This window comes from Aythya fuligula, chromosome 3, assembly GCF_009819795.1.
Source record: "Aythya fuligula isolate bAytFul2 chromosome 3, bAytFul2.pri, whole genome shotgun sequence".
Lineage (NCBI taxonomy): Eukaryota > Metazoa > Chordata > Aves > Anseriformes > Anatidae > Aythya > Aythya fuligula.
Genome location: NC_045561.1, coordinates 68,918,796 through 68,945,743, shown reverse-complemented (window position 1 = coordinate 68,945,743; position 26,948 = coordinate 68,918,796). Strand labels below are relative to the sequence as shown.

General features: G+C 39.9%; 1 protein-coding gene across 4 annotated transcripts in view; it reads right to left on the bottom strand.

The window, feature by feature from the left end:
- The window catches only part of LIN28B (lin-28 homolog B), a 96,451-nt gene that overhangs the window by 24,746 nt on the left and 44,757 nt on the right, over positions 1 to 26,948 (bottom strand). For all 4 annotated transcript variants that reach the window (XM_032184986.1, XM_032184987.1, XM_032184988.1 and 1 more), the window contains one exon: positions 18,151 to 18,335. In XM_032184986.1, the coding sequence (XP_032040877.1) occupies positions 18,151 to 18,335 (185 nt within the window). The remainder of the gene's footprint in view (positions 1 to 18,150; positions 18,336 to 26,948) is intronic.

Genomic DNA, 26,948 nt, shown 5'->3' with positions numbered 1-26,948 from the left:
CAAGCTTAAGCAAATTTACCACCTGCTACCACAGAAAGGGAACATGGTGGTATCCTGTTCCTAACAGAGCATCTCATTATAGCAGCTGGATGTTTCCACTACAGTGATTAGTGTGTATACAGTGTCGTGAGTAATTTCCAGTACTAACACCACCTTATATTTCATATACTTTTTCACTTACAGTCTAAACCATAATCGGTAGTTCAAGTAGTTTTTTGCAGGTTTGTGAAAACTCTCAGCTGACCTTGCACAGGCAAGAAGGAAAAAGTCCGTGTCATTACAACGGTGTTACCTGGCCTAACAGAGTAAGCTAATGCAGATATATTGGTATTGCTTCGTTTTGCCTAAAACCACATACTGCAACACAGGGTTAACGTACAATAATGCACTCTAGGTTACACCAGCAGAGAGAACTGGAGAATGGAGCACACACTATGGCCACACTGATTATACAGGCACAAATCAGAGACTGTTGGCTGTTTAGATGTCCTACTAATGAGGCACATGCTGCACCTTTTAGAAGCTGCCAGTCAGGCATGATCTTAGCTATCACCAACTGCAATAAACTAAACCTGGTTACAAAATCAGGATTCAACACATTACACAGAATCACTTTATCACATGACTACATGTACCGAGTTTACCTAGTAAAATTTGGTATAGAAATGGAATATGACTGCCAGCATAAGAAAGAAGCATCAGTCAGTTCCTGTCAGCTTTTCCTCACAGCTATTAAGACTAGTGTTTTTGTGTTTTTGTTGTTGTTGTTTTAATTATGAGGTCATCAATGTGTTTATCTCATTCTAACTGAACTGATCGAGTCATCTTCCTTTTCATACCCACTTCCTTTAATGCAGCTGAGGCAATCTTTCATGAATCTATTGTGTGTACATAAATGTGTATACAGTACGAGAAAGCATACAATATATGTATATATAGGATAAATATAATAGATATAAATGTTAATAGATTTTTCTTTTCCAAAAGTAAAGTCAACCTTCTATAAAATACATCTTAACAATAAAGACTATTATTATTCTACCAAATTCAAAAGCTTTCAAATGTGATTACATCATATTTTATGCAAGAATTAAGGAAGAAATTTGGGTCACTAAGAAAAGAGATATAACAGCTTTTATATATATATGTTAACATGTACTTCTAAAGATTTTAAGGGCAGCCATGACCTAAAGCATCTCACAGACATTCAAATTCACTTGCCAGTTGAGGAATAATTACAACCACCAATTACAAAGAAAAGCAACATGATTCTCTGCTGGCTTTTCATTCAAATTAGCAACTAGAAACAGAGAAGGAACACAAAAAAACAATAGCCTAAACTAAACTAAAAGATCACCAATAATCCATATTTCTGAATCCCTCTGAACACGACTGCATTACTACAAAAGGCATTTTCTGATGAGTTCTTATTTTGAAAAGAAGGGGGGCAGTAGAGTCTAAATCCCAGAAAGCAAAGCAGAAGAAATTATCTCTTTATGGCAGTTCGTGGCAAGGAAGTGAATCATCTGAGGCAAATTAGAGAGTCCATTTGGAAACACTGATTCCAAGAGCACGGTGGGACTGCAGACAGAAATCTATTGGAGCAGCTGCACTGGCAGAAATTTCAACCTCCACAAGCACGTAAGCCTGAAAATATTATTTGCAGTAATTCTGATGAGTTTTGTCTGGCTAAGCAGCAAATTTTTATTGTGGAAAGGACATGCAAGGGAATTGAGGATATATTCTCTACCTATTTCTCACATGGAACAATCTCTAAGTCATTCAAAAATTGTACTATAATTTCTTTAAGTTTTGAATTCCCCTTCCCTCAAACTTAGCAGTCTACTCTGCCCAGCAAGCTACTGCATACCAAGCTTGGAGACTGCTCTTAGTATGTTTAGAACTAATGCAACAACAATTAAGGGACGCAAAACCTCCTGCACCCCACTCTTCATTACAGAGACCTTAGTTATCTATAAACTACTTCTAAACGGTGTCAAAAAGATAACTAAGAAAAGCAGGATCATGGACAGGATGTTTGAATTGCTACAAGGGGATACACACTTTCAACAAAACTCCTGGGAAAGCAAGTCTTCCAGATTCAAAAAAAAATGTATATTTTGCTGCTCTCTAATAATTCAAATGACCACAAATGACAATTATTATTGCAATTAAAAGCAGCAGTGATTTTAAGTGATTTTATGGACTAAGAAGGAAACCAATTCTATGCTGAAGAATTTACTATCTAAACAGACAGAACAGAAGGAAGGTACAGAAATGGCCTGGGCAAACAAGAAGGCTATCTTAAGTCATGTCGCGCACATTATCTTCATAGTTGCTTAACTTTTCTCCTTTATTCATTAACAACTCTTTCCTTCACAATGACTCCTGGTGTTTCTCATTACACATTCTCACAAGCAGGTAAGCAAAGTCATTCTGTAAGACAGAATTAGCTCCGCATCCATCCATCATGCCTATTTATTTAGCCACAGTGAAGGCTGGCAAACCAGAGTCACAAAATGGCTGATCAGCAACTACCTCATTTTACCGTAAGAACTGAACCAGGGAATTGATCCTTGGGATATAGCAGCCTTTGGGATTGGTCCTGCCCGTTCGAACACTCCCTGTTTCCCCCATGCCCCAGGGATGTGGCAGCTCTTGCAGCTGGCACAGCTTCTCCAGCCACCCCAGTGAAATGGCAGGAAGGAAACCAAAGGGTGGCTGCGTCCGTGGGAACAGTCCCAGGGCTGCTGCAGCCCACAACAGCTCCTCCTGCCTTCCTTTCTTTTCCTTCCGCCAAGGAGGGAGAGATGATGGCAAGCATTTTTTCTCAATTTCCCTCAGGTGCAAGTCAGAGGCAAAAAATGCAAAAGGAAGGTTTAAGCCTTTAGAGGAACAATTTGGGAAGTTAATAGCTTGAGAATGGAAACCCAAATCTCGTATGTCATATTATTTACTATCAAAAGAACAATAATAATGTGTGAAGATGAGAGACTGAGACTTACAGACTGAGGCTTGAGTCTAGCTGTATTTTACAGTACTTTGATTTACTTATAACATAACTACTAGAGAAATACCAGAATCCATACTCTGTTAGGCAAAGCCGGAGCTGTAACATCCATGACTTTTTTTTTCCCCTGCAAGGTAGGACCGCACACCGAACCACTCGTCTTTCTTTTTGCATGTGACACTGAAACCACTTTTATTTGCACTTCAAACAAGCAAGACAAAAAATATGATTGCTTACACATATCCTTGAACTCGCTTAATTTTCAGATGTGGAAAGTTGTCTTTCTCTAGATAATATCATCTTTGAAAGCAATTGTACAAATGAAAGATTAAGTCCTCATTCTTTTAAAACAAACTAATGAATTTTCAACTATGACAGACAAGAACAAACAGACCATTTTCTTTTAAATCCATTTATAATCTATGAAAGAACATTCCTCGGTGACAAGTTTGCATTGAAAAGGAATTCACATTTGAAAAGCTAGAACAAAAAGAGATGCTTGCAAATGTTTTTTAAGCATCAGAGTCAAGAAATATATAAATGGGAATAACTCTTTCTCATATACGGAGAGCACCTGTATTCTGTAATGAATGTGAGGGGTCTTCAGCAGATCACAAGCAAGATTCAGATTTTGCAACACTTACTGTTGCTGCTTATAAGAAATAGAGCTAATTAAGTGCACTGACTGTAGGATCAGATCTTGAATTATTATGCTAAAAATGTAGGACAAAAGCATTTACAATACAAAATACATAGCACGTTTACACTGAGCATACATTATGTTTCTCTGATAAAAAAAAAATTCTTGTGTTAATCTCCTCAAATAATATAAATTGCTTGCATCAACAAACACAGTACAATTAGCTTGTTACCCTTAAACTGAGTTTAAAATAAGCAAATTGTTTGATGACTTTGATGTTTTCCACCCAAAATGTGCTGGCTAATTTTTCCATTCCAGTTCCCATTCCAATCTTTTAACTGCCTTAATCTCCTGCCCTCAGATGTTGACCTCGTAAGAACAGAGGTCATAGGTTAGCACAGACAGACCTCAAAAGATCTGGACTATCAATTCATGCCTGAAAGATTTCTCTTCCACAAAAGAACCACTAAAAAAGCAAATTCCAAAATCCAGCTCCACAAGCCGTATAAAATATAAACTTGTTGATATGTTACACTCATAGCTATTCCAAAAAAGACTGGATCTTTCATTTCTGAGAGATACAAAAAATAAGCAGAACCAATGGCACCAACACAGAATAATGATTTTAACTTCAAAGATAAAAAAGGAAAGCTCTAGACAGGAGAGAACTGAGAGTCAGCATCTTTAACCATGGATATATGTTTTAAGTGGTTGTAATCAACATTCTGAAGTAACATTTTTCCACAGCAGGCATTTTTAAACACAATTTGTGTTCTTGTAAGGGTGAAAGTATAGCATAGCTAACTGAGAAAATTAAATAGCACCAGTTTATATGAATGTACTGATTATTAGAGAGACTACTCCCTCATTTTCTTGCCATACAACAGATTCTTTGCTGCTTGTTTGGACAATGAGCATAGAGCTCTCATTAGGAAAAAAAAAAAAAAAAAAGGAAAAAAACCAACATGCCAGACGTTTCTTTTCTATGTGTAAATGAAATGTGTAGATTGTAAGGGAAAAACAATAACTTCAGGAGGCTCCAGTGAGTTAGAAACACAAGGGTAGCAAGAACGATCCGTTTGATAAAAATATTTCCGAGCTCCAAGTTAAATTTGTAAGTTACACAATGTACATGAGGACAAAAATTCTAAAACTGAAGTGATTAATCATACTTGCACATTTAATAAAATTAAATCCCACTGAAATCCTTAATAAAAAGCAAATTAAAATTCTGTGGATTTTTTTTTTTTGACTTAGAAAAACTGAAGTGCTTAGCATATTTTAATAGAAGATGTAGGTACACATTCCTAGCACTGACTATGCAAGCAGCTAACCATGATTCCCCCCAAAATACATCATAATACAAAAACTTGGAAAAATGAACCTGATCAACAAGAAATTAAAGATTTTTCATATACTCCTAGAGAGAGGTGATTTGGGACAACTAAGGAACAATAATGTAAATAAAATTAACCCTTTCAAAAGGTAAATAAATAGGATTTTTCTCTACATCTGAACTATGTACAATTTCTAATCCTTTTGACAACCACTGATGATTCCCTCCCGTTGAGGGAAGAAACAAAACTGCCTAATTTTAGAGAACAATTAATCTCATTATGCAGACACACTGACACACACACTATTCTCTTTGTTTTGTGTTATTAGTTTAGCACAACAAAAAGGCAGAGGCACTAATTTTCAACATCAAAAAATCTGAAGTTGAATTTGAAACTTGAAATATTTCAACTCTATATTGGTCAGAAGATATCCATTTATCATTGAGGAAATCAAAGCGTTCTGGTTAAACTTTGATGCAAAGGCTGTTGCAACATTAATTGCAGACAATGAAATAAGAGCAGTCTGTGGTTTGCTATTGTTTTCAGAGCTGCCTGAAGTAAATTAAATGCTTAGCATTTAAGCTGTCCAACGGCTAAAAGAGTAAAACTCCAAGTAACTTCTGGGCTAAAGAAAGCCATTCAGCACAAGACCACTGCAATTTAAATCAATTTTTTTACTTTCAACTATTCATTGTAAAAGATATAGTGCCAGGAGACTCAATACCAGTAAGATTATAAATGAATGGAGATCAAAGAAGAGAAATTGTTTAGCTCACTCCCATATTTCACAGTGACCCTTCACAACTCTTTCCTCCTTAACCATTCCACGGGTCTGTTACTGAGCAAACCCAGCTCCATATACTTCATCAATACTGCCAGCCTCGGCTGGCTCTTTCTCCAGCTCTTCCACAGACACCTTTGTTCTTTCGTGCATATGTGCAATTTCTTCAGTGAAACCAGTCCCTTCAGCCTTCTCCTACAGTGCCACAGTATGGTTTCAAAGAAAAGCCAGCCCAAATCCCCAAACCTAGCTGCTAGACAGAATGGCATTCATGCTAACTTCTACCTGTTATGTACAAATTCAGCATTGAAAGAGCAAGAAATATTTTATATTGTAGTAACTATGAACTATATGATGATGTACTAGGTCTCCTACATGGTCTCTTCTCATTTACTGCATGAAATGGAAGATGGTCATTGACTACTTCGTCTTTAGCCTACTTAATTCAATGCCTGGACTCATACCTATATCCACCTAAATAACACAATACAGAAGTATTGACTTTATTCAGTCCAACTGCATGACATTCAACAAGGCTAAGCGCTGGGTCCTGTACTTGGGTCATAACCCCGTGAATCAATATAGGCTTGGGGAAGAGAGGAAATTCTGCTGAAAATCTGCCTGGCAGAAAGGGACCTGGGGGTGCTGGTCGGCAGCCAGATGAACATGAGCCAGCTGTCTGCCCTGCTGGCCAAGAAGGCCAACAGCATCCTGGCTGTGTCAGAAATGGTGTGGCCAGCAGGGCTAGGCAAGTGATCAGTCCCTTGTATATGATACTGGTGAGACTGCACATTGAATATTGTGTTCAGTTTTGGGCCCCTCACTACAAGAAGGATATTGAGTCACTCTGAGCATCTGCAGAGAAGAGCAAAAAAGCCTGTGAAGGGAATAGAGAACAAGAGTCATGAGCAGCGACTGAAGAAATTGGGGCTGTTTAGTCTGGAGAAGAGGAGGCTGAGGGGAGACCTCATTGCTCTCTACAACTACCTGAAAGGAGGTTGCAGCAAAGAGGTCTCTTTCCTCAGATGACAAATTATGAGGTATGAGGAAACTGTCTCAAGTTGTGACAAGCAGGGTTTGGACTGGATATTAGGCTGAATTTCCTCATGAAGAGGGTGGTCAGGCATTGGAAGCGGCTGCCCAGGGAAGCGGTGGAGTCCCCATCCCTCGAGGGATTTCAAAGCTGTGTAGACATGGCATGAAGGGACATGGTTTAGTGATGTGACTCCGAAGGTCAGGTTGATGGTTGGGCTTTATGATTCTGAATGTCTTTTCCAACCTAGATGATTCTATTTTCATGTATTGCAAATATTAATCATTTTGCAATGCATCTATGAAATTGTGTGGTTTAATTGGTCTCAAAGAGATGCACAGGATTCTGGAGCACAAGAAAAAAAAAACAAACCATTTTCCAGTGTAGCCTTATTCTAGGTGCCCAAATTGAAACAGAAAATAATGTTCTACAGAGCCTGTAGAACACTATTTTATAGCACCCACTATATACAGGGCAAAGCTGAAATCAAGCAACTTTTACAGCTGGGAGTATTTGATGGTGCTGCAAAATAAAATCCAGATGCGTCACATTTGTTACCAGGTAAATGAGGAACACACAATAAGCAGACTACTGCAAGAAGTCCCATTTAAGATCAACACTCACAGATATGCTGAAACCTCCTCAGCTGTCACACAGCTACAAAACAGGTGCTCAGTTCCCACCTCAGCTTCAGCTCCTTACATATGAGCTTACAGCAATTGACTTACAGCAATCTTTCAAAAAGGGAGGAAACTTTGATTCAAATCAGACCTGTTTGCACTCCCTGATTATTTCCCTATCATCTTTTAGATGACAATTTGGAAATTCAGAAAACCCGTATTTCTCATATTGACAATATTTTCAGTGGTCTGGCCTCTTACCCAAGGATCCCAGATTGTCCTTTCTTCCTTGAGCTCTTCTTTTTCCTCTCGTTACTGACCTCCCCCAAGTCTAACTTTGATTTCATGTCCCTGTTCCTTCCTAATCTCCTCACTATTCATTGTCCTTGCAACAGCATCTTGTCTCAGTCACCCAGTTTGAAGGATCAGACATCACAGGAGAGTCCCTTTTTCAGTTCCACTTTCTTCTCTGAAGAACTTCCCATAACCAGAAGATACAAGTGCAAGTTCCCATTTACTCCTGCTACTTCTGGATGGATAATGCCACATAACTTGTGCAGGGGTTGTTTAACCTGGTACTTTTATTTGGCCAAAATAAGCTTAACTTTCCTGGTGTAAATATGCCCTGAAAACCATGTGTTTTGTTCATTTTTCATGACATGTGCCTTATTACCTGTTTGAGAAGCACTCCAGCACACTGTAGGCACACTCATAAAGGTGGGGGGCACAGAGGGAATAACAGCAATGTGACTGCACCACCACTACCGAGATGACTACCTCTGTGACACATTCATCTTACATAATGAGCTGCTGAGCTTCTTGACAAAATAAGATACTGAAGTAAATGCACATTTTTACATGATTCATATTTAAGTAGGTTTGATTTTTAAGTGTCAAGGACAGAAACATGAAGCCACAGCTAATAAAAGAAACAGCTGCAGCAATTTTGAATTATATTACTGCACAGACTTTATTAATTTGAAATTAAAGGGCTCCAGAACTTTTATTCCTTCTGAAGAGCTTCAGATTCATCAACAGAGGTAAACCAAAGACAACATTTTGGGAATACCTCATTTAGCAGGTAGGCTATAATTCATTTTTTTCCAACTTTTAAGTTCCTGACTAAACAAGCCAAGATACATGTTTTTTTTTCCCCCATCACCTGGAACCACCATTATAATCTTCCTTTTGTTATATACTAACTGTGTGCTTTGAGTATGTTTACCAGGTGATGCTGCAGTGCAACCCATCCAGAACAGCACGGAAATGCAACCGTTTTCCTAAAATAAAAGGAATTTGGGACTGCAGTATTTACACTGAACATTTTTTTTTTCTAGTGAAATATAGCAGATTGTATGAATCTTTTAGAAGACAGTTTGTCCTGCTGCAAGCAAGGGCGACAAAGCTGGTGAGGGCCTGGAGAACAAGTCCTACGAGGAGCGGCTGAGGGAGCTGGGCTTGTTCAGCCTGGAGAAGAGGAGGCTCAGGGGCGACCTTATCGCTCTCTACAGGTACCTTAAGGGAGGCTGTAGCGAGGTGGGGGTTGGTCTGTTCTCCCACGTGCCTGGTGACAGGACGAGGGGGAATGGGCTTAAGTTGAGCCAGGGGAGTTTTAGGTTAGATGTTAGGAAGAACTTCTTCACTGAAAGGGTTGTGAGGCACTGGAACAGGCTGCCCAGGGAAGTGGTGGAGTCACCATCCCTGGAAGTCTTCAAAAGACGTTTAGATGTAGAGCTTAGGGATATGGTTTAGTGGAGGGCTGTTAGCGTTAGGTTGGAGGTTGGACTCGATGACCTTGAGGTCTCTTCCAACCTAGAAAATTCTGTGATTCTGTGAAGCAGTTCTGTTCTCAGCTCATTGATAGCTATAGAGGATCACATGAGCAAAAATCAGTACAGTCAGGGTCAGCATCAACTTAAAGAGAAATTTCCACAACTAGGAAAATCTTTTCAAATAATACCCTCTTCCCCACTCCTTTCAAAGCACAGGCTCAAGTATTTACTGAACTGGCCCCTGAAAATGCATACACTTTTTTTCTTTGTTCTGTTCTGCTTTAAAGTTTTATGTTACTATAGTAGTAAGAAACCAAATGGAGAAATTTGAATTAAGGAAGTTATGCCTGATCTCTGTTAAGTTAAGCAAAATTCCCAAACTCTTCCAATTCTTTCTTGCTTCCAAATTCCTTGAGATATGGAGAATCACTACTAGAGGACTAGAAAAGCAGTTGTTATCTGTTTTGTAAAATCTTCATTCCTTTCTTCTTGAATTAACAGTATTATGCCCTATACTCCGTGCAAGATGAGCTCTCATGAGATGACAGGGAAGTATGTAAGAGTATGTTTTCCAGTAGAGAGATCTTAAGTGTCTTCTTATTGAAAGAAACATGAGTTCTTTGATTATTTTTTTATGAAGTTGTTTGAAACACATACAAAATCTAAAACCAAAACATTTTTAAATCTTCTGCTTGCATAAGGTGTCCAACCCATTAGTTATGTGAGTTAGCTTCTCCCCTCTGCCTCAAAATTCCCTCAAAACAAAGAAACCCATCACCAGTAATGCATGTATTTGTCCCACTAACATTAGAACAAGCATGTGCTACGCTCCAAAAAGGTGAGCAGGGTATGAAATATCATCATAATCCTTCAATTGCAATAGGATCTTAGCAGCTGACCATACCAACAGAAAAAAATAAATTGGGATGGGCAAAAAGGTTACCCCCTTTGTTCTCCTACATGTTGCAACTTCATCATTCATGAAGCAGGCTCAGGCCTACCGTAGTTTGCACCTTGGCACATTAAAACAGTTTAACTGTCCATAATACTCTTTGTGGTGATTTGCTTGCCCAGACCTGAAGTTAAGACTCCAGTGTGATCATCAGGTGTACCTGTACACCACAGCAAACGCCTGGATATATGCTGGTATTTTACTGTAAATGAGAGACAGCTCATCCCTTGATGAAAGTGGGTAAAATCCTCACAAAAACACAAGGCCTGAGAAGACATCCAATTACAGAAAATATTCTGCATTCTGAAAACAGTGTATGTACTTAAGAAACCCATCTGCTGTGCAGGGACAGCTTACTCTACGTGAGGCTGTGTAAAAATGACACCATCCTACTCACTGCATCTGTTCCTTGTACATTTTTGGAATTGTATCTACTTACTTTAGCATCAAATTTGGATTTCTTATTACAAACACTATGGAAAATTTGGGGCCTATTTCTTCCTAACTGTACACTCATACAAACAGATACCACAGACAACTTTATCTAGACTCTATTCTGTTCTTACTGCAAGCTTCTAATGAAGAAAATTAGGTTTAGATATCACTTGGTGAAAACTGATCAAACCTACCACCAGGTTGCCAGCTCTTGCTTCAGCATAGACATTTGCATTTGCCTGAAGCACATGAATAGCCTTATCAGAAGGCACATAGGATGGAAAGGAAGCGTGTATTTTAGTGTGTTTTGTTGATTTCTGTGTCTACCTGCAAAGACCAGTTCCTGCCTTCACCTGAGAGATCAGGCTGAAGCCCTCATGGAAGTTCAAGAGCAGCCCAGGATCTGAAACAGCCCTTGCTTTCGAGTTGCCTTGTAGTGAATTTGGTAGTTAAAAAGCTGTAACACAAGAAAACAGCCCTTTGAACGAATAAGGAAATGCCTGTATTGCCAATCAGCACACTGCAGCAGTGTGCCTGGGTACCCCAAAATAACTCTAGCTCACCTTTGTTTAAGAGGCATTGTAGCTGATAAAGGACCAAACCAATTTTTGTAGCCTCTATCTAACTGTGGGCACTGGGCTTTGCAAATTAGATAAGGTTCTCTGAATCTGAAATTTGGAATGTTATTTCCTAAGTGTCTTCTGAAAAACAACACGGTTTATTGTTATAATGCATATATAATCATGTACAACTGTAATCCTTTCTACACCTAGCCCAACATTTGAATATTGATCTTTTGGCTCAACATCCTGGCTTGCAACAGCTTGAGCTACGGAAATAGGCAGGAAGAGAAAGCCATCATCTTTTGAGGAAGCAACTCCTGATGCTGTGTGATAGATCTGGGGGTAGAAACGAGGCAAGCGAAGGCTTTCTTGCTTCTGAGAGTTGAGGGTTTCCGGCTTGTTCTCTTGCTCTGGGGTACTTATTCTACCACAGCTCCTACATCTGGCATTTCCAGAAGACTGACATTTATGCATACCCTAGCACCCTTGGCTGGAGATGAAATCATGCCCTACAACGTATGGTCCAGAGGTGCTGTGTGCTATATGCACTGGTCAGTGGCAGTTGTTTTGTCTTTCCTCCTTTAAGCTACCACCTGTCTTTTGATGAAGAAAATACCCAGTTTTGGAGATCTGATTCTGTTCTCATCGTGTTGGACACACTGAGTCCTGAAGGCATTCCTGTGTATTTGGTATGCTGCAAGTCTGCGGCTGCTGAGCTCACTTAAACACAGATGGATGCTTTAGAGATTTTAACGAGGGCTTTCTAATGAATATATTCAGTAACACTTCTCAGAGGCTTGTAACTTAGACTTGGATGGCTCTGCACAAAGACGAGGAAAGATTATCCCCCTGCCCTAGAGATCCATTTCCATGCCAGCTTTCAAGCCTCTGCTCCAGAACACCAACTGGCAGCTATTTGAGAAAGTTTCCTATTTTTTAACTCCATTAATGAAGCCCTCTGGTTTTACCCTAGTCCTGTGAAAACCTGGACTGCTGCTAAACCTTCCAAAAGAGTGTCCAGCCTGAATAAAGGAGCAAATATGGAAAACTTTGTCCCTAATGATTATAGTCCAATAAAGTCATAAAACTGTATAAAAATACCAATAGTGCAAAACTCTCAGGCTTTATTATTATTATTAAAATCTAGCAGTATCTTGCTGCTCCTGTTATGAGCAGTTCATATTAGTTTGGTGGTTTGTTATAGCAAAGTTAGCAAGTATGAAAAAGAGGGTCATTTTAGAAAGCACATCTCTGACTGGTCTTTATTCCCCTTCATTGTCTGACAATGTGTGAATTTTTAACTGTATAAAACTCTAAGAGGAAGTTGCGTCCAGCTCTCCTCAGGTACTTAAAGTACCATCTAATCATCTCTTGCAGATTGTCGATAGTGAAGAAATGCCTAACACACTAAATGCCAGGGATGGAATGCCAGGCTCCCCTATTTCTTGCAGTCTCTCCTTAAGTACTTGCTCCTGTTGGAAAAAACATACTAGGTCACAGGGACCTCATTTCACATGACAATTTTTATATAAGGGAACAAAAACCATGGTGGTCTTTGCAGTCCCCTGAAGTTAAGAGGTGTTTCGGACAGCACTGGAAAGAGAAACTAAACATGCAACAGAATCTCTGGGAAGCTGGGAAAAAGCAAACAGCCAAGAAAATACCCTACACTTGAAAAATGGCAGAAGGAATAATATATACTGGAAAGAAATTCTTATGATCTAAAATTAGGTGAAAGACAGGGAGGAGGAGATGCTCACATTTAAACTTCAAAATGCCACGCTCATGTAAGATCCTTTTGCAAGGCTGCATTTTAAAGAAACGTGCATGAAAGCAATGCTACTTCTGCATGACTTCCCTGCCAGTTTGCTCTTTAGAAAAGGGCAGAACTGTAAACACCGTCTACCTAGGAGAGAAGCAGGAAAGTTCAGCCCTGTGACAGTTGGGTGCTGACACCATTTTGTCGGAGGGAACAGCTCTCCGAGCTTTTCACCCCCTCTCCGCACAGCTGCTCTCTCTCTCACTTCCTTTGCCCCGTTTCACACCAGTGCCCCTCGATGCTACAGCAGGGTCTGAAGCGGGTCCCCGTGGGACAGATGTCTGCTGGGGCTCACAGGGGGGCACAGACAAGAGCAGGAGTGGAAGTGCCCCTTTCTGAAGGGCTCTCCCCATCCTCCTTTGCCCCACTGTCTTCTAAGTGCAGGTTTTATGAGCTTCTCTAGTTTCCTACCAGGTTGGGGCTCTCCTTCACAGCCTGTATCACCCTGATTATTCAAGTATCCATCACAAAAATCTGCTCAGCTCAAGCCATCAAAGGATTTTCTACAAAAATTAAATTATACACTCGAGTACGATTTATCCAGCGGGGATGGAATTTGATATAATCTGGAGTTTGAAGTGACGTTGTATCATGTAACTTTTGTTCTTCCACTAGCTCTGCTAGTCCTGCTAACTTCAGTCTAAATGCTCCCAACAGCACACCACATCGCCTTGGCCCCTAACAGCTGTCGGTGCAGACTATAAACTTTTAAAGATGTCGTGGTATGCAAGAAAGACTTATGATCTTTTTATAATCTAACTTCAGATCATCTGCAGAATGTCTTCAGATATTAAATTCATTTTCTGACTCAGACACAAGCTAATTTTAAGTGACAGTTCATCAGGGAAGCATTTTATTATTTGACTATAGCCCCCTGCCTCAAGTGGCTGTGTTTCAGCTGGAGGTTTAGAAGTATGTTTTTCTCTGTTTGAAAATATGCTTTCTGTCATGTCTAAAAGTTACTGGCAAATACCACTTATTACATCTTAACACAAAACCACTTATTTTCTTGTTGCCTCTCTCTAGTAGACGTCTACATTGGAAAAAGTTTTTGAAGCATTGCATCTGTGCTGCAGTGCTCGTTACTGTATAGCCAACAGAGCTAGAATATGTGGCTACCTCACTAGCCATATTCCTAGAACAAAATTCAGCATTACAGTCTTTTCAGTGGAAATGTTTCAGTAAGCTCCCTCATTTCCAACAGCTCTCAACTCCTTTCCTCACACTTTACTTGCAGGGCCATGCTGTAAAACAAGTCAGTGAAATATCTCACATCAAAAACAAAATCTCACAACATACAACTTACTGCAAGTTTATGTCCAAACCACTTGCTGGTACAGTTCACCCATGCCAGAAAGCATCCCTGCCACAAGTGTGATGTTAGTAGAGGGTAGCATAGGACTGAAACTTCAATAACTGAAACTGGGAGATAGAGCTACACCCTTAATTATTGCTTTCTTGTCCTTTCTTGCTTGATTTTCTTGTTTCCATTTTGTTGTTAATAATTCAAACAAGAAAAAAGTTTGTCATCCTCCTCCGTCTCCAAAATGTTCCACTTGAACTAAGTACCAATCCAAGTAGATACAACATTACAGGCACTCTGCTGAAGAAGTATCCAGATCTGAGTTTCCATGAGAAATATTTCCAGATACTCAGTAATATCTCCAGGTTCCAAAGATAACCCTAGCTTCTAGTCCTGTGAACATCACTCATCTTTTAATGTGGTTCCAAAGATCTGCAGATAAAAATTACTTAAAACAGACCACGGTAAGGAATATTTTCCCAGCTATTTGTAAAAAAATCTTTGTTTTATGTCACATACAAACATTGAAGTGTTTGAAAAAAAAAAATAATAAAAGAAAACCATACTTGCCCCTCTTCCAAACCTTATTGTGAGATGGCTGGCTAGGTTCTGATTTCATTTATTCTACTCTAAATCAAGATTTCATGGACTTGTCTATGAGTTACGGAGCAGCTGATTAAGGCGTGAATTCAGAGTGCTTTATCTTTTTCACATCAGCTCCCGGCGCTCATTCTTGGAGAGCAGCACAAAATACTTTTGAGTGAGCTCACTGTCAAAGCCGAGCAAAATGCACTGTGTTCAGCATGTGTTAAGGGTTCCTAGGAAGGGAGGGAGCTGCAGCCTGTCCTAACACACTGCTGCACATCCAACCCCTGGCTGCCTTAGGTAGACAAGCCCCAAGAGCTGCCACTTTGCATTTACACTGCAATCTGTGAGCTCTGAACCTGGCACTTGCCAGACTTGAACCCCAACTGGGTTTTGTTCAGGTGCTTCCCCTCCAGCCCAGATTACTCTTGGTATCGTGAAAAAACAATACGGAAGACACATGGATATTACAAAAGCTTACAGTAAGGTCTGGGAACCTGAGGCCAGCAGGCTGCTTACGGCCACAGTTTCATTTCATGCAGGCCGCAGAGAATTTCCCTTCTCCATCCCGGTACGTGTCAACGTGCAGGCTGAGAAATATGCCTCAGTGGCCTGTATAGCTGTCAGCAATTACAGACCTTTCCCCTGCCTTGTTATAAACTTCATGTGGCCAACAGCAATGTTGAGGGGGAACTATTAACATAGCTAGGTCCCCACAGCAACAACGTGCTGTAAATTACAGAGAGACCGAGTCTATTGGGGAAATACCACAAAATCTACCAACCAGCAGTATTTGGTAACCTCAGTGTCATGGCTTTATATTCCCTCCCTTCACACACTGCTGCTTTTCCCTTTCTTTTTCCCTCCTTTGATTTCTCTAACCACTTCTGCTGTTCTTGCCTTCTACCCTAAATCCTGCCCACACCATTAACAACCATGGGAGCCATTTAATAGGAGCCACTTCAAACCATGCAGCCAGTCTGGGCCTGCACGTTGTTACACTGATCACGTGGAAAAGAGAGAAACACCAGAACACGGAATTAACTTTTTATAAACGGAGGTGGTTTTCATAGCAGAATAGAAATCTTAAAGAAATTTTCCACTACACACGTTGGAGATGCACTTTGTTATTGGCTAGGCATTCAATTAAAATTATTTTCCTTGATGCAAAGACACTGCTCCTCATCAGCTGATAACATCAGCACTACCTCAGGGAGTTCGAATTTCAGGCTTCTTTGGTGTCTTACCAACTTAAGCATAAAAACTTTTAAGGCAGAAGTGAGTTTTTCCCCTTCTTTTCATATTCAAATTCATTCAGTGTAATTTTTATTTTTTTCCTTCTTTAAGGGCAGATGAACATGAAAGGGTACATTGTCTCATGGATTACCCCTTTACGCTGTTTTCTGGTGAAAATCTGCTCAATTTTGTCTATGCTTTAGCTATGAAAAGATGTCACCAAAAGCAGAATTCATCTCCCCTAACATTAGAGACTTGTAAAGGAAGTATCTACAGCATTGGAGCTAGGATCCTTTTGTAATCCATGAAGAGAAACAACCACAAGGCAAGACTCATCCCATATATTTTAGATGCTTACCTTGGATGAGTTACATTCTGAAAGTATTGCTTCCTCTGCAGTTTGTTCAAATCCCTCTCTCCTTAATATATTCTCCTTAATAATATCTCCTACATATTATTTTTCCTGGTCTATTTACAACCTATTGAAAATTTGCAGTTTTTGAAGTAGGGATTGTCTTCCTTCATATATACATGTGCAACAAATAGAACAACAGTATCATGACTGCATGACTGCTGCTTTTATTTACTGCCATGGTACAAAACATCAATAATGATAATGCTATGAATATTGGAAGCCTATCTTCAAAAACAACAACCAAAAAAAAACGAAGAAGAAGAAGAAAAAGGTTTCACAGCCACTGCATGCAACACAATGCTGAGAGGTCAGATATGGTGACCAACTAAATAGAAAGCTTTGTCCTGCTTACAAAGTCTCCCCTTGTTATGGTTATGGACTCTGATCTGTTACACAGCAATAAATTTTATTCATGGTATTTAGCTTTTACAAAGAAGGTGAAAGAAGGACAACTATCATGTTGTTTCCAGCCCTTAATTAAAAATAAATAAATAAATAAATCAGGGGGAAAGAGAAAAATGGGGGAGAGAGAAACAGGCTTTTTAATAGATGTGGGTACAAGTGGAGTTCACCTGCATCAAGCAAAGGCTTCTGATCCTGTTTCTAGAGATTGGGCTGGGCTTCCAATTCAGGTGACCCTCTCCTTCCCAAGCTATTATTTGTTTCTGAATGTGCAATGGAAGAGAGCCACCTCTAAGTCATGCTGTAAATCCAACACTGCAGGGGAAACTCAGCTGTTGGGATCTTCTGCATGGGCTACATATTCACAGGCTATGTATTCCCCCTGATATCAGTCATGACAGCTATTGGGCTGAGAAATGCTGTGAGGAAAAGAGATTCAGGTAAAGATGAGATACACTGAAACACAAGAGTTTTGGGGCAGGAAGGCTGTCCTTGGGGAACCAGGAGTAGGTAACTTCACAGTGAAAAGGAATATGGAACTTCTTCAAGCCATCAGGGGCAGAAAGTCAGATTGATGCACTTGTGTAAATAAGTGCATCTCTGGTCATTAAACTGTAACTGGTAAAACTTTATTACAACGCTTGTTCAGACTACCAGCCATTACGACTTTCAGAAACTCTTGATATCCCTTTTTTTTTTGAGTAAAAACAATTCATCAAATAACACACACACACCTCATAACTACTACTTTCAACCTTAACTGCAGTACCTATGCTTTTTTCTCTACAGAACTACCGATGCACAATTTAAAACCCCACCACACACAATAGTCTCCTTAGCATGCACAATTCTCAACTAAACATGACATTACTTCATCTGTATTCAGACTGACCTGTCTTCTCAGTCTAATAGCAGTATTTTCAAAACAGCATTACATTCCTTTGCAGACTCCCTCTAATTCAATGAAACCTTCTCAAGGAAAACCAATCAAGTGGGTGATTTATGTAGCTGTATAGGTACAGCTTAATAACCTTAATCAAATCACTAGGCTGAATGTAAAAGCCAAATTTACATAGAAGGGCTTCCTTTCACAAATGAATAAATGCTGAAAACATAACTTCAAGAAAAACTTGCAAATAAAAAAAAAAAAAAGAAAAAAGAAAAAAGAAAAAAGAAAAAAGAAAAAAGAAAAAAGAAAAAAGAAAAAAGAAAAAAGAAAAAAGAAAAAGGCAAAGTAAGGTAATTACCTATCTCCCTTTGGTTTTCTTTTTTGTACTGTCTTCCCTTTGGGTCGTCTTTCACTTCCTAAACAGGGGCTCCCACCAGGGCCTGTTACCCGTATTGATTCAAGGCCTTTGGAAGATTTCTTAAAAGTAAATTCCACTGGTTCTCCTTCTTTTAGGCTTCTAAATCCTTCCATGTAAAGCTTGCTCTGTAAATAGGAAAAATACTCTTGGTTACCATTGCCTTCAAAACAATATTTACATTCATAATCAACAGGACAAATTTTCTCCTGCCTACTATCCTGGAATACATACAGGTTGAACAACAGTTTCCTCTACGTGAGCTAGTGGATGATACTGCAAATTATAGTCCCAGATACACTGAAAACACTATTCAGCACTAAACAAGTAACAAGAATCTTTTTTCAGTACAAACAAAACTGAAATAGTATTTTCCTTTTCTGTGTTGAATGTTGTTGAGCTAAGAAGGCAGAGAAAATGCTGCATCCTTAAAATCCTAAGGCAGCTGTAAGTGAATAGGCTCTTTTAATGAAACGGAAAGGGAGCAACTGTTCACTTCAGAGATAATTCATTTTATGATAAAAATTATCATCATTCGTATTCTTTATATCTGTGATACAGCTCTGCCCATCTGAAAACAAATCAAATATACAATGAACACCAAAGACAGGAGAAAGGCACTCTGGGCAACAAATTGGCCAACTGAAAAGGGCAATTCAAATATCCCTAGTGAGCTGCTAAATTTCTGTTCACTACCCAAAAATCTTACCTAGTTATCACGATACAGGTATAGATTTGTATTTTCATTCACAGAAAAGGAAATCATCGTCACCAGAACAAGTGAATTAAATACTAATACATCTTCTGAAACTATACTGTAGCAGCAAAATCTTGGACGAGCTGTAATCAACAGGAGCTCACCACGGATTTTAATGTAAAGAAAAATTTCCCCTCAGTTCCTATAAATTACATATAGTAGTAAGTCTATATTCCAGGACCCATGTGATGAATTAAATAAAATGATCATCAAGTTAAGTTAGACAACTTATTTTATGGGAAAAAGATAGAACAGTAGACACTAGATGCACTACACATTTATTTTAGAAGTTACACATTACGTGAGTGAGATCAGAATTTGCACATTACATGAGTGAGTTCAGAAGTTACACATTACATGAGTGAGATCAACTGGATTTACAGAGAATATTGCCAAATCCCTGTCCATTTCCAAATACTTTCTTCTTCTTTTTTTTTTTTTTTTTGGCACAAGAATTATGAAACACGTCATCTTCTTTTGCTCTTGAACTCATAATAGCAAGAAAATTTATCTGGATTGATTCTTACTCAGCTTTCCAGCACTCATACGTCTGAATCGTGGAGAAAAGGAGGGAGCCTTCACTGCAGGTACTGTCCCATTCAATTACACGTCAAAACAAGCCAAGTGACACTAAACTGTGTAAGTCACATCTACTCCCCCCAAGTCCAACTATGGAATGTCTTGAAGTCAGGCTGCAATGCCTGACATGGACACCCTGTATCCATGTTATGGGCACGGGAGGTCTGCAGCACCATGACACGGTTTCTGAGGCAGTTTGAGCTCAAGCTGCCTTACAAATCTCATTCCAGATGTTCAGGGCCATTGCCCCTGATGTCTGCATGGCAGTCTCTCAGAGACAAAAGGGGCTGAGAACAGAAGTTACACAGGCTATCTCAAAAGGTCCCTTCCAACCTAGACTCTTCTGTGATTCGGAAGTCTTAACCTGCAGCTGAATTACACCCAGTAAGGCTGGAAAACAGGATTTCTCTTCCTCGTCCTCCAGCAGTTACCTTGGGGAACTTGTGTCAACTTCTCTCCATCCCAAGAGATTTCCCTCTTGGGACATCTCTAGAAAGTCCACTTCCCACAGCACTAGTAGACTAAATTAAATATTTCTAATTAAATATTACAAAATAATTGGGAATATTTATTTTAATGAAACCACGTCAAAGCACACACACATCTTCACTTCAAAAAACCCATGTACCAGACCAGCTCACAGTCTACCCAGCAGCAACTGTTCGTAATATGAAATTAAGAAGCTTCGCTTGACAGAGGGACACAGTTGCTTATAATTTTTCCAGCAGTCAAATGTAAGTAACAACACAGCTCAACGGGTTAGAGCAAGGCTATTTTTTCCTTACCCAGTTATTTCAAGCAGATAAACACAATCCTGTATTTTTCACTAATACAGAATACGGCATAGATATTTCTGTCTTTTTCTTTAATTACAACTTAATGAAGACATAGTTAAGTCTACAGTAAGGCTTTTTCCTTTCCAAATCTCATAGTTTACAAAACAAACACCAAGAGGTTGACATCTGATATGCACATTACGTCTTCTATTTTACTTCAAAAGAAAGAACTTATCCAAACTCATACTAAAACAAGGTGTGTTAGTCTTCTTAAATGTTTTTATTTTTTTTCACATTTCACTTTTAGCAACGAAACTTTCATTTCCAAACAAAGCACTATACTTTCAAGAGGGTTTTATGGAAAGTATGTTTAAAAGCCAAAATTATGGAACAATCATCGTGCTTTCATAAGTTATGCATTATGCAAGTGTACATTTTTTTGAATATTCAAAATATTCAAAATAATGAATAAATTAATATTTCAACAGAAAAGGTTAAAAAAAACAGTCCAAATGACTTGCACAGTACCCTCCTTTAATACACCTCAACAGCTTATCAATGCTAATAGATGGATTTGGTGTTCTTTGACTTATTGTGTAAACACATACTATGTTGTCAGTCTGCTCATGGGGAGATACTCTGGGTGCAATAACAATTCAAAATCATCATGAAAAAAATGCTGTTTGAAAACCAGAAGAAAAAAAAATCTAGACCCCTTAAGTTAAGAGCTCTTTTCAACTTTTCTGAAGAGTTGGACAAAAAAATGTCTGTAAAGTTGATAATTTAATGTTGGGAGACCTAACTCGGTATTTTCCTCACATTATTTAAACAAATAAAACACACACAATTAAAAGCAGCCAGAGTTTCAAGTCAGTGAACCATTTCTAGAGCCCTGAATGGGGTGTTTGGGCACACTGCCAATGAACAAAGGGAAAAACTTAAAAGCACCATGCTTTTCCCCCTTTCTCTCTTTCAACTGTCACAGACTTTGCTGTTATTTTTACCAGAAGTCAATACAGTGGTTTCAGACAGGAGCTTTTTTTTTCTTAAAAAAAAATATAAATAAAAAATAACAGTGCCAGTTCTCTGTATTTTTTAAAGCCATCCAATTATTTCTTGATGTTTTAGCCTGTAATGTGAAGTCTCACACATCATTGTCACAAGCAACAGCTTGGCCCAGAAAGCTGGCAATTTCTTAAGAGTATTAACAACAACAACAAAAAAATAAGAATGAAAAACCCATGATGACAAGTTCTTGAAAAGCATTTCTTAGTATGAAGCAAACCCCAAAATATTATGAACTGTATTATCAAGACCATCCCAAAGAAAAATACCATTTCCTCAGTAGTGTCAGGGAGTGCTTGAAACACTCACCCGGCTCTACAAAAGAAAGGAAGTTTGGAATTAAGGCTCATTACAGGGGTCTGATCTCCTCTGATACATGTGCATTACTTTTATTAACCTGTCTGGAGGGATGGGAGAACAGGTTCCCAGTAAGCACCTCCTCTGTGCTTCTTTGTCATTTTGATCTGGGATTGCAAAGAACTGCTGTTGTAGGCATGAAATTCTTGGGGGGGTGGCAGCGGTGGTGTTATTCAGTGGAATTTCGGCTTAGATCATTTATTTTCTCTATCTCTCATTTCTGCCCCTTTTTATCTAGTGATTGATTGATTGCTCGGTACAATGACCAGATGCCACCAGTACGCTGGGTTTCACAAAGTAAGAAAACGGCTTTCCCTCCAAAATTATCTACAATTAAATCCAGACATGAAGAAAAGCATATCCTGAAGCCCCGCCAGGCTAAAGACTTTAAGAAATTCTCTCCAAAACATCCTTGCCCAGTGTCATCAACCTCTGGAGTGCTTCTGAATCTTCTATCGCACAGAGTAAGACGAGACAGAGGTGAAACATTTTACATGGGACCTACACCAGTGCTCTCACCCACACTCGCTCAAGAACAGAATTGCTGTACAACGTAAATCTTAGGGGAAGTGCTGTGAAACAACGTAAACTGCGTGATACAAGGGCTGCTGCCAAGAGTACACGGAAAAGTTCACTTTAGGAGGTTTGTGAAGTTAATACATTTTTGCAGAGGGCATGCTAAAACAAACAAGAAGTCCATTATACAGAACGACAGCCTCTCGAAGAGCAACGTGTAGCTCTGCATTTACACAGAAACCAAAGGCCACGCACCCATGCGACAACCTAACCTCTCGCCACTGCTCCCTCCCATCCCTTGCTCCTGCTGACCTCAAAGGCTTTTTCCTGCTCCTAGAGGCTTATCTTACACCAAATCTGGCACTTCTCAGTCCTCCCCATAAGCCAATTTAACCCACTAATCTGACAGGAAACAAACTCAGTTTAAAAAAAAAAAAAAAAAAAAAGAGGGGAGGGGGAGGGTAAGAGGAAGAGGAAATGGGGATAGATTTCTGTTTTTCCAGTGAGCTAAATCTGTTCACAGAATGGTTCAATGAGCTCCAGGGCACACATAGTGGAAACTGCAGCTATTGAGATTAGAATGTGCTTCTTAGTATTTTGTGAAAGAAAAAAAAAAAAAAGAAAAAAAAAAGTGGTACTAGTTACAGTAATTCATAGTTTGATTACAAAGAATACTTCAAAGCTTACTCTAAAAATAGAGCTATGAAGAAGTCCTTGCATTTCTCAAAGATTTGCCTTCCAGGTGTTAGTCACTGAAAAGCCACGTATACTACATGCATACAACATTTACTAGATGGGTAACCTAATTCAAGCAAGTTTACAGTATGGAAAGAACTGATACTTAGGCAGGTACTGCAGTGCAGCTGGTACACTGCAATTTCACATCCCTATTTACTTGGAATTTGTTTCTGTCTTGAATTTCCACCTCAACTGCAGTCATTTTCATAACCTCATGCCCATTCATCATCCTGTCACTGTGCCCGTACTGTTACTCTTCTTACTGTGAAGTATGCAAAGGTATTTATTTAGCTTTGGAACAAAAGGCTCTCTGACTCAAAACCACCCTCCCTGTACAAGAGATGAACTACTTCCTCCCTTTTCTTACACTTTACTAAATAAACCTTTACTAACAGCTTTAACTTAACAACTTTATAAATTCTAAATCACTTAACACATTCAGTTCTTGTTCCTCTATGACCTCTGAGAAGTGAGTGTTTTTTGATTATGTATTCTTCCTTCCTTTCACAGTACCTTTTCACATAGAAAGAGCTATGTGATTTCCCACAACTCTCCACCTTTTTCTTCACTTGAGATTCAAGTTAAATCTTTTCTCCATTTAAGCCTCCAGTACTTCAGCTCACCTAAGCTCACTTGCCAGCTCTACTAGTTTAACAAAAATTAGACCTTAAAATATTAAGCTGTTGACTTTTTATCTTCAGTTTTAAATCAAATTAACCCAGTCTATGTTTTATCTTGATTTTTTTTTTTTTTTAATCAGTTATACTATAATTTCATCAATTCTTTGCAAGTCCAAAATGACATGCCTCCTATTCTGAATTACTGTTTGGAGAAGAAAAGCATTGCCTATCATGTCCAGAAACAGAACATAATTCTAATACCACTCGTGCTTCAATATTAATCTAGCCTAATACACAGCCTAACTATAATGTTACTATTCCAATTAGTATTTCTATCTCATAGTAGTATTACTATACTATCTGTATATAAATCCTAACCCAGAAGTCTACTACAGGTCTGCTATAATTACTTCCCAAAGTGATTTGCACCAAACATATTCTATTGTATCCACGATTGTTTATTTCTTTCCACAGTGCCACTTCATTCATGACAATTTGCTAATTTTCTGCGTAATTTTCAGTATTTGTGTTCAGGCCATGAATGCTATTTGACCGTGTTTCCGCTGCCTCTATATCTGGTTACACATTCAGCACCAGCTGTTCTAGTTTTGTATACTAATGAAAAGAATCTGGATAATAAACATCTCATTTGCTTCTCCCTGACCTCACCCAGCTCTCTAGCTATAATAAGTATAATTTTCTGGTACAGCATAGCACCCACACAACTAGTTTTCTACTAGTTTTTGCCTTTCAGAACATTTGTGCTAGGATGTGTGCAGTTCTCTTTAGCCCCATATTCCTTCCCCTGTGCTCTAACACCAGGCATGACAACTGAGCCACCCTCCTCTCCCATTTCTTGGTGTATGTATATCCTCACCAGTCACACTAGGCACAAGATACAGTTTTAGGACGCAGTTCAGCCGGTTCAAAGGGGCGGCTCCTCCTCCCCACCCTCAGTCGCCCACTGACCCGGGAAGAAAACCGTTTACCTGTTCTTGGTAGCGTAAGGCTTTCTGCTGCGTTTCATGTGAATCAGACCTCTGCAGAGTCAGAAAGCCACCAGGACACTTCAAAAGAAACTGCATGAGTGTGCAGCCACGGCAGGTAAGGAGGGACTGCCCCACATAGCAGACTTTCGGTGGTATCTTGTCACTTATGTTGCCGCCTTGTCCCTTACGTTGCCTCCATGATATACCCTGAAACCACGCCATGAATCCTAGAAGCCGGGACATTGAGAAGAGCCTCTTTTCTTGCCTCTTTCCCAGTGGCTGAACACATCCCAGTGCCCTCACTGCTGCCTGGCTGTGCCACCTTTGGGACCCTCACAAGACCCCCAGCCCCGTTGGTGCTCCCTTCACTGACTTGCCGCTGAGCTGCTCCTCGCTGACATGAGTTGCCCCATTTTTTTTGTTTCTGACACCCCTGTCTGCTGCAGGGCAGCTCTGCTGAAACCCAAAGGATCCTTCCACAAAAATCAGGAACAAGTCAACATGACCATCCAGGCAGATCATCCTCTTTTTATTTTCATTAGAAGGAGGTTCTGATTTTGTAGGTTTTGGTTGGTTTTGTGTCTTTTGATTTTTACTTCTCACATGAAACAAGGGCCTGAGGTCCATATTAGCAAGCTCTCCAAGACACCCTGATACGCAATTAATTTTAGAGAAGTGTCAAGTGCAGACTTAGGAGAAAGCCAGCATGGCCAGTCTGTGGGCACGCTGTACCTAAAATCTAAAAAACTCATGGCAATGGTGACCTGCATACTTTTTTAGTGACCACCGGGGCAGAGTATTTTTCAACCCTTCTTCCTGCTAAAAACCCAAGCCTTCCAGAGAGAGGTCAAGACAGGCAGTTCTTGCAGCTTTATTTCTATTATCAGAAGAAAGGAAGTGTCACACCAAGCTTGGTTCTCTCATTTCTTCCACAAGGGATATAAATGCACCAAAACCTGCATGGCAACTGAGCCTTCTCCCTCTTGGCATCTGTCGCGTGAGTTTAATGGTGAGGGATAGCACACAACACAGCTACTACTCACTTATAAAAACACACTGCACGTAGTGCAATGTCTCCTAACAGATCTAAAAATCAGCTGATTTCAATAGAGTCCCATAAACAGAGATGGAACAACAAGAGCATGGGAAGGTACAATCTACAGCCCACATAATTTGCTGCGTTTTCCACGTACTGAGAATTTACTCTGGTAGAAAGCACAGTCAATGGTAGAGTTATTTCACTTAAAACCAAACCACAGTTTCCTCCAGATTTACTACACCTTTCTGGTGTCGTTAACCATGTTTTCAGAAGCAACTGCAGCGCCTCAATTTTCCATGCCTGCCCTACTATGGCTGCAGCCTTCGTACCTCTGCTTCTCTACACCCCCCCCCCCCCCCCCCCCCCCCCATGCACAGGAACGACAATCCCTGCATCAGGAAATGTTTTAGCTATATAAAGCTTTCCTATCCACCTCCCTTACCACCTCTGATCATCCCAAGAGACTACATATAATTAAAAAAAAATTAGGCCCAGACTGTGCTCTGCTAATTCAGGTGTAGCAGGATATCTCTCCGCACAAGCACCGTCCCCTTTTCCTGCACAGAAGTGGCCTGGAAAAGAGCCATGTTTTCCTACTGCAAACCCCTAACATCGATCTCTGGGAAGCCGTCCTTAACCTTTAAAATGCATACCAGTATTGAAAAATAATACCAGGAAAACACAAATCCACCTTTTTGCGTCTTACCGTTACGTGAGAAAGTTGAGTGGTTCACTTCTCAGTGCAAACAGAAGCATGCTGGCAGGTACAGCAGCCACGGGATGACATATGCAAAAAGGCATTTCGGACAAATGGTTCGGCACGTTAGCACAGAGGGAGTCCTGAACCTGGATACGCCAGTTCAGCTCACCCTGTTCTCTTGGCAAAGCATACCCTGGTTATACTGATTTGTCTCCTTCTTCCAGAAGCATGGTCTAACAGGCAGCTTCCAAGAACCAAGGGACATCAGGCTGCGAGGAGAGCCTAGGTCACGTTGGTGGGTACCAGCTAATACATACCCTGGGCAGAAAGGGTCTTACCACTGAATGGCGAGCTGGGGTGGGCCGGAGGGCATGGGAAAGGATGGAGCTAAGTGAGAAGAACATGGCTGGACTGTGCTGGCACATTCCTGTTACACTGCTGACCATATCAACAAATTGATATGGTCAAGAGGCAGGGGCACAGGGTGGTGGAAGGCCAAGGCCCCGATGAGAGATGATGGCCCACAAGGAGTGAGCTGTGGCATCAGCCTGGCTGAAGGTTCAAGCTCAAAAAAGAAGTGGCTGACTATTACAGAGGCTACAGGG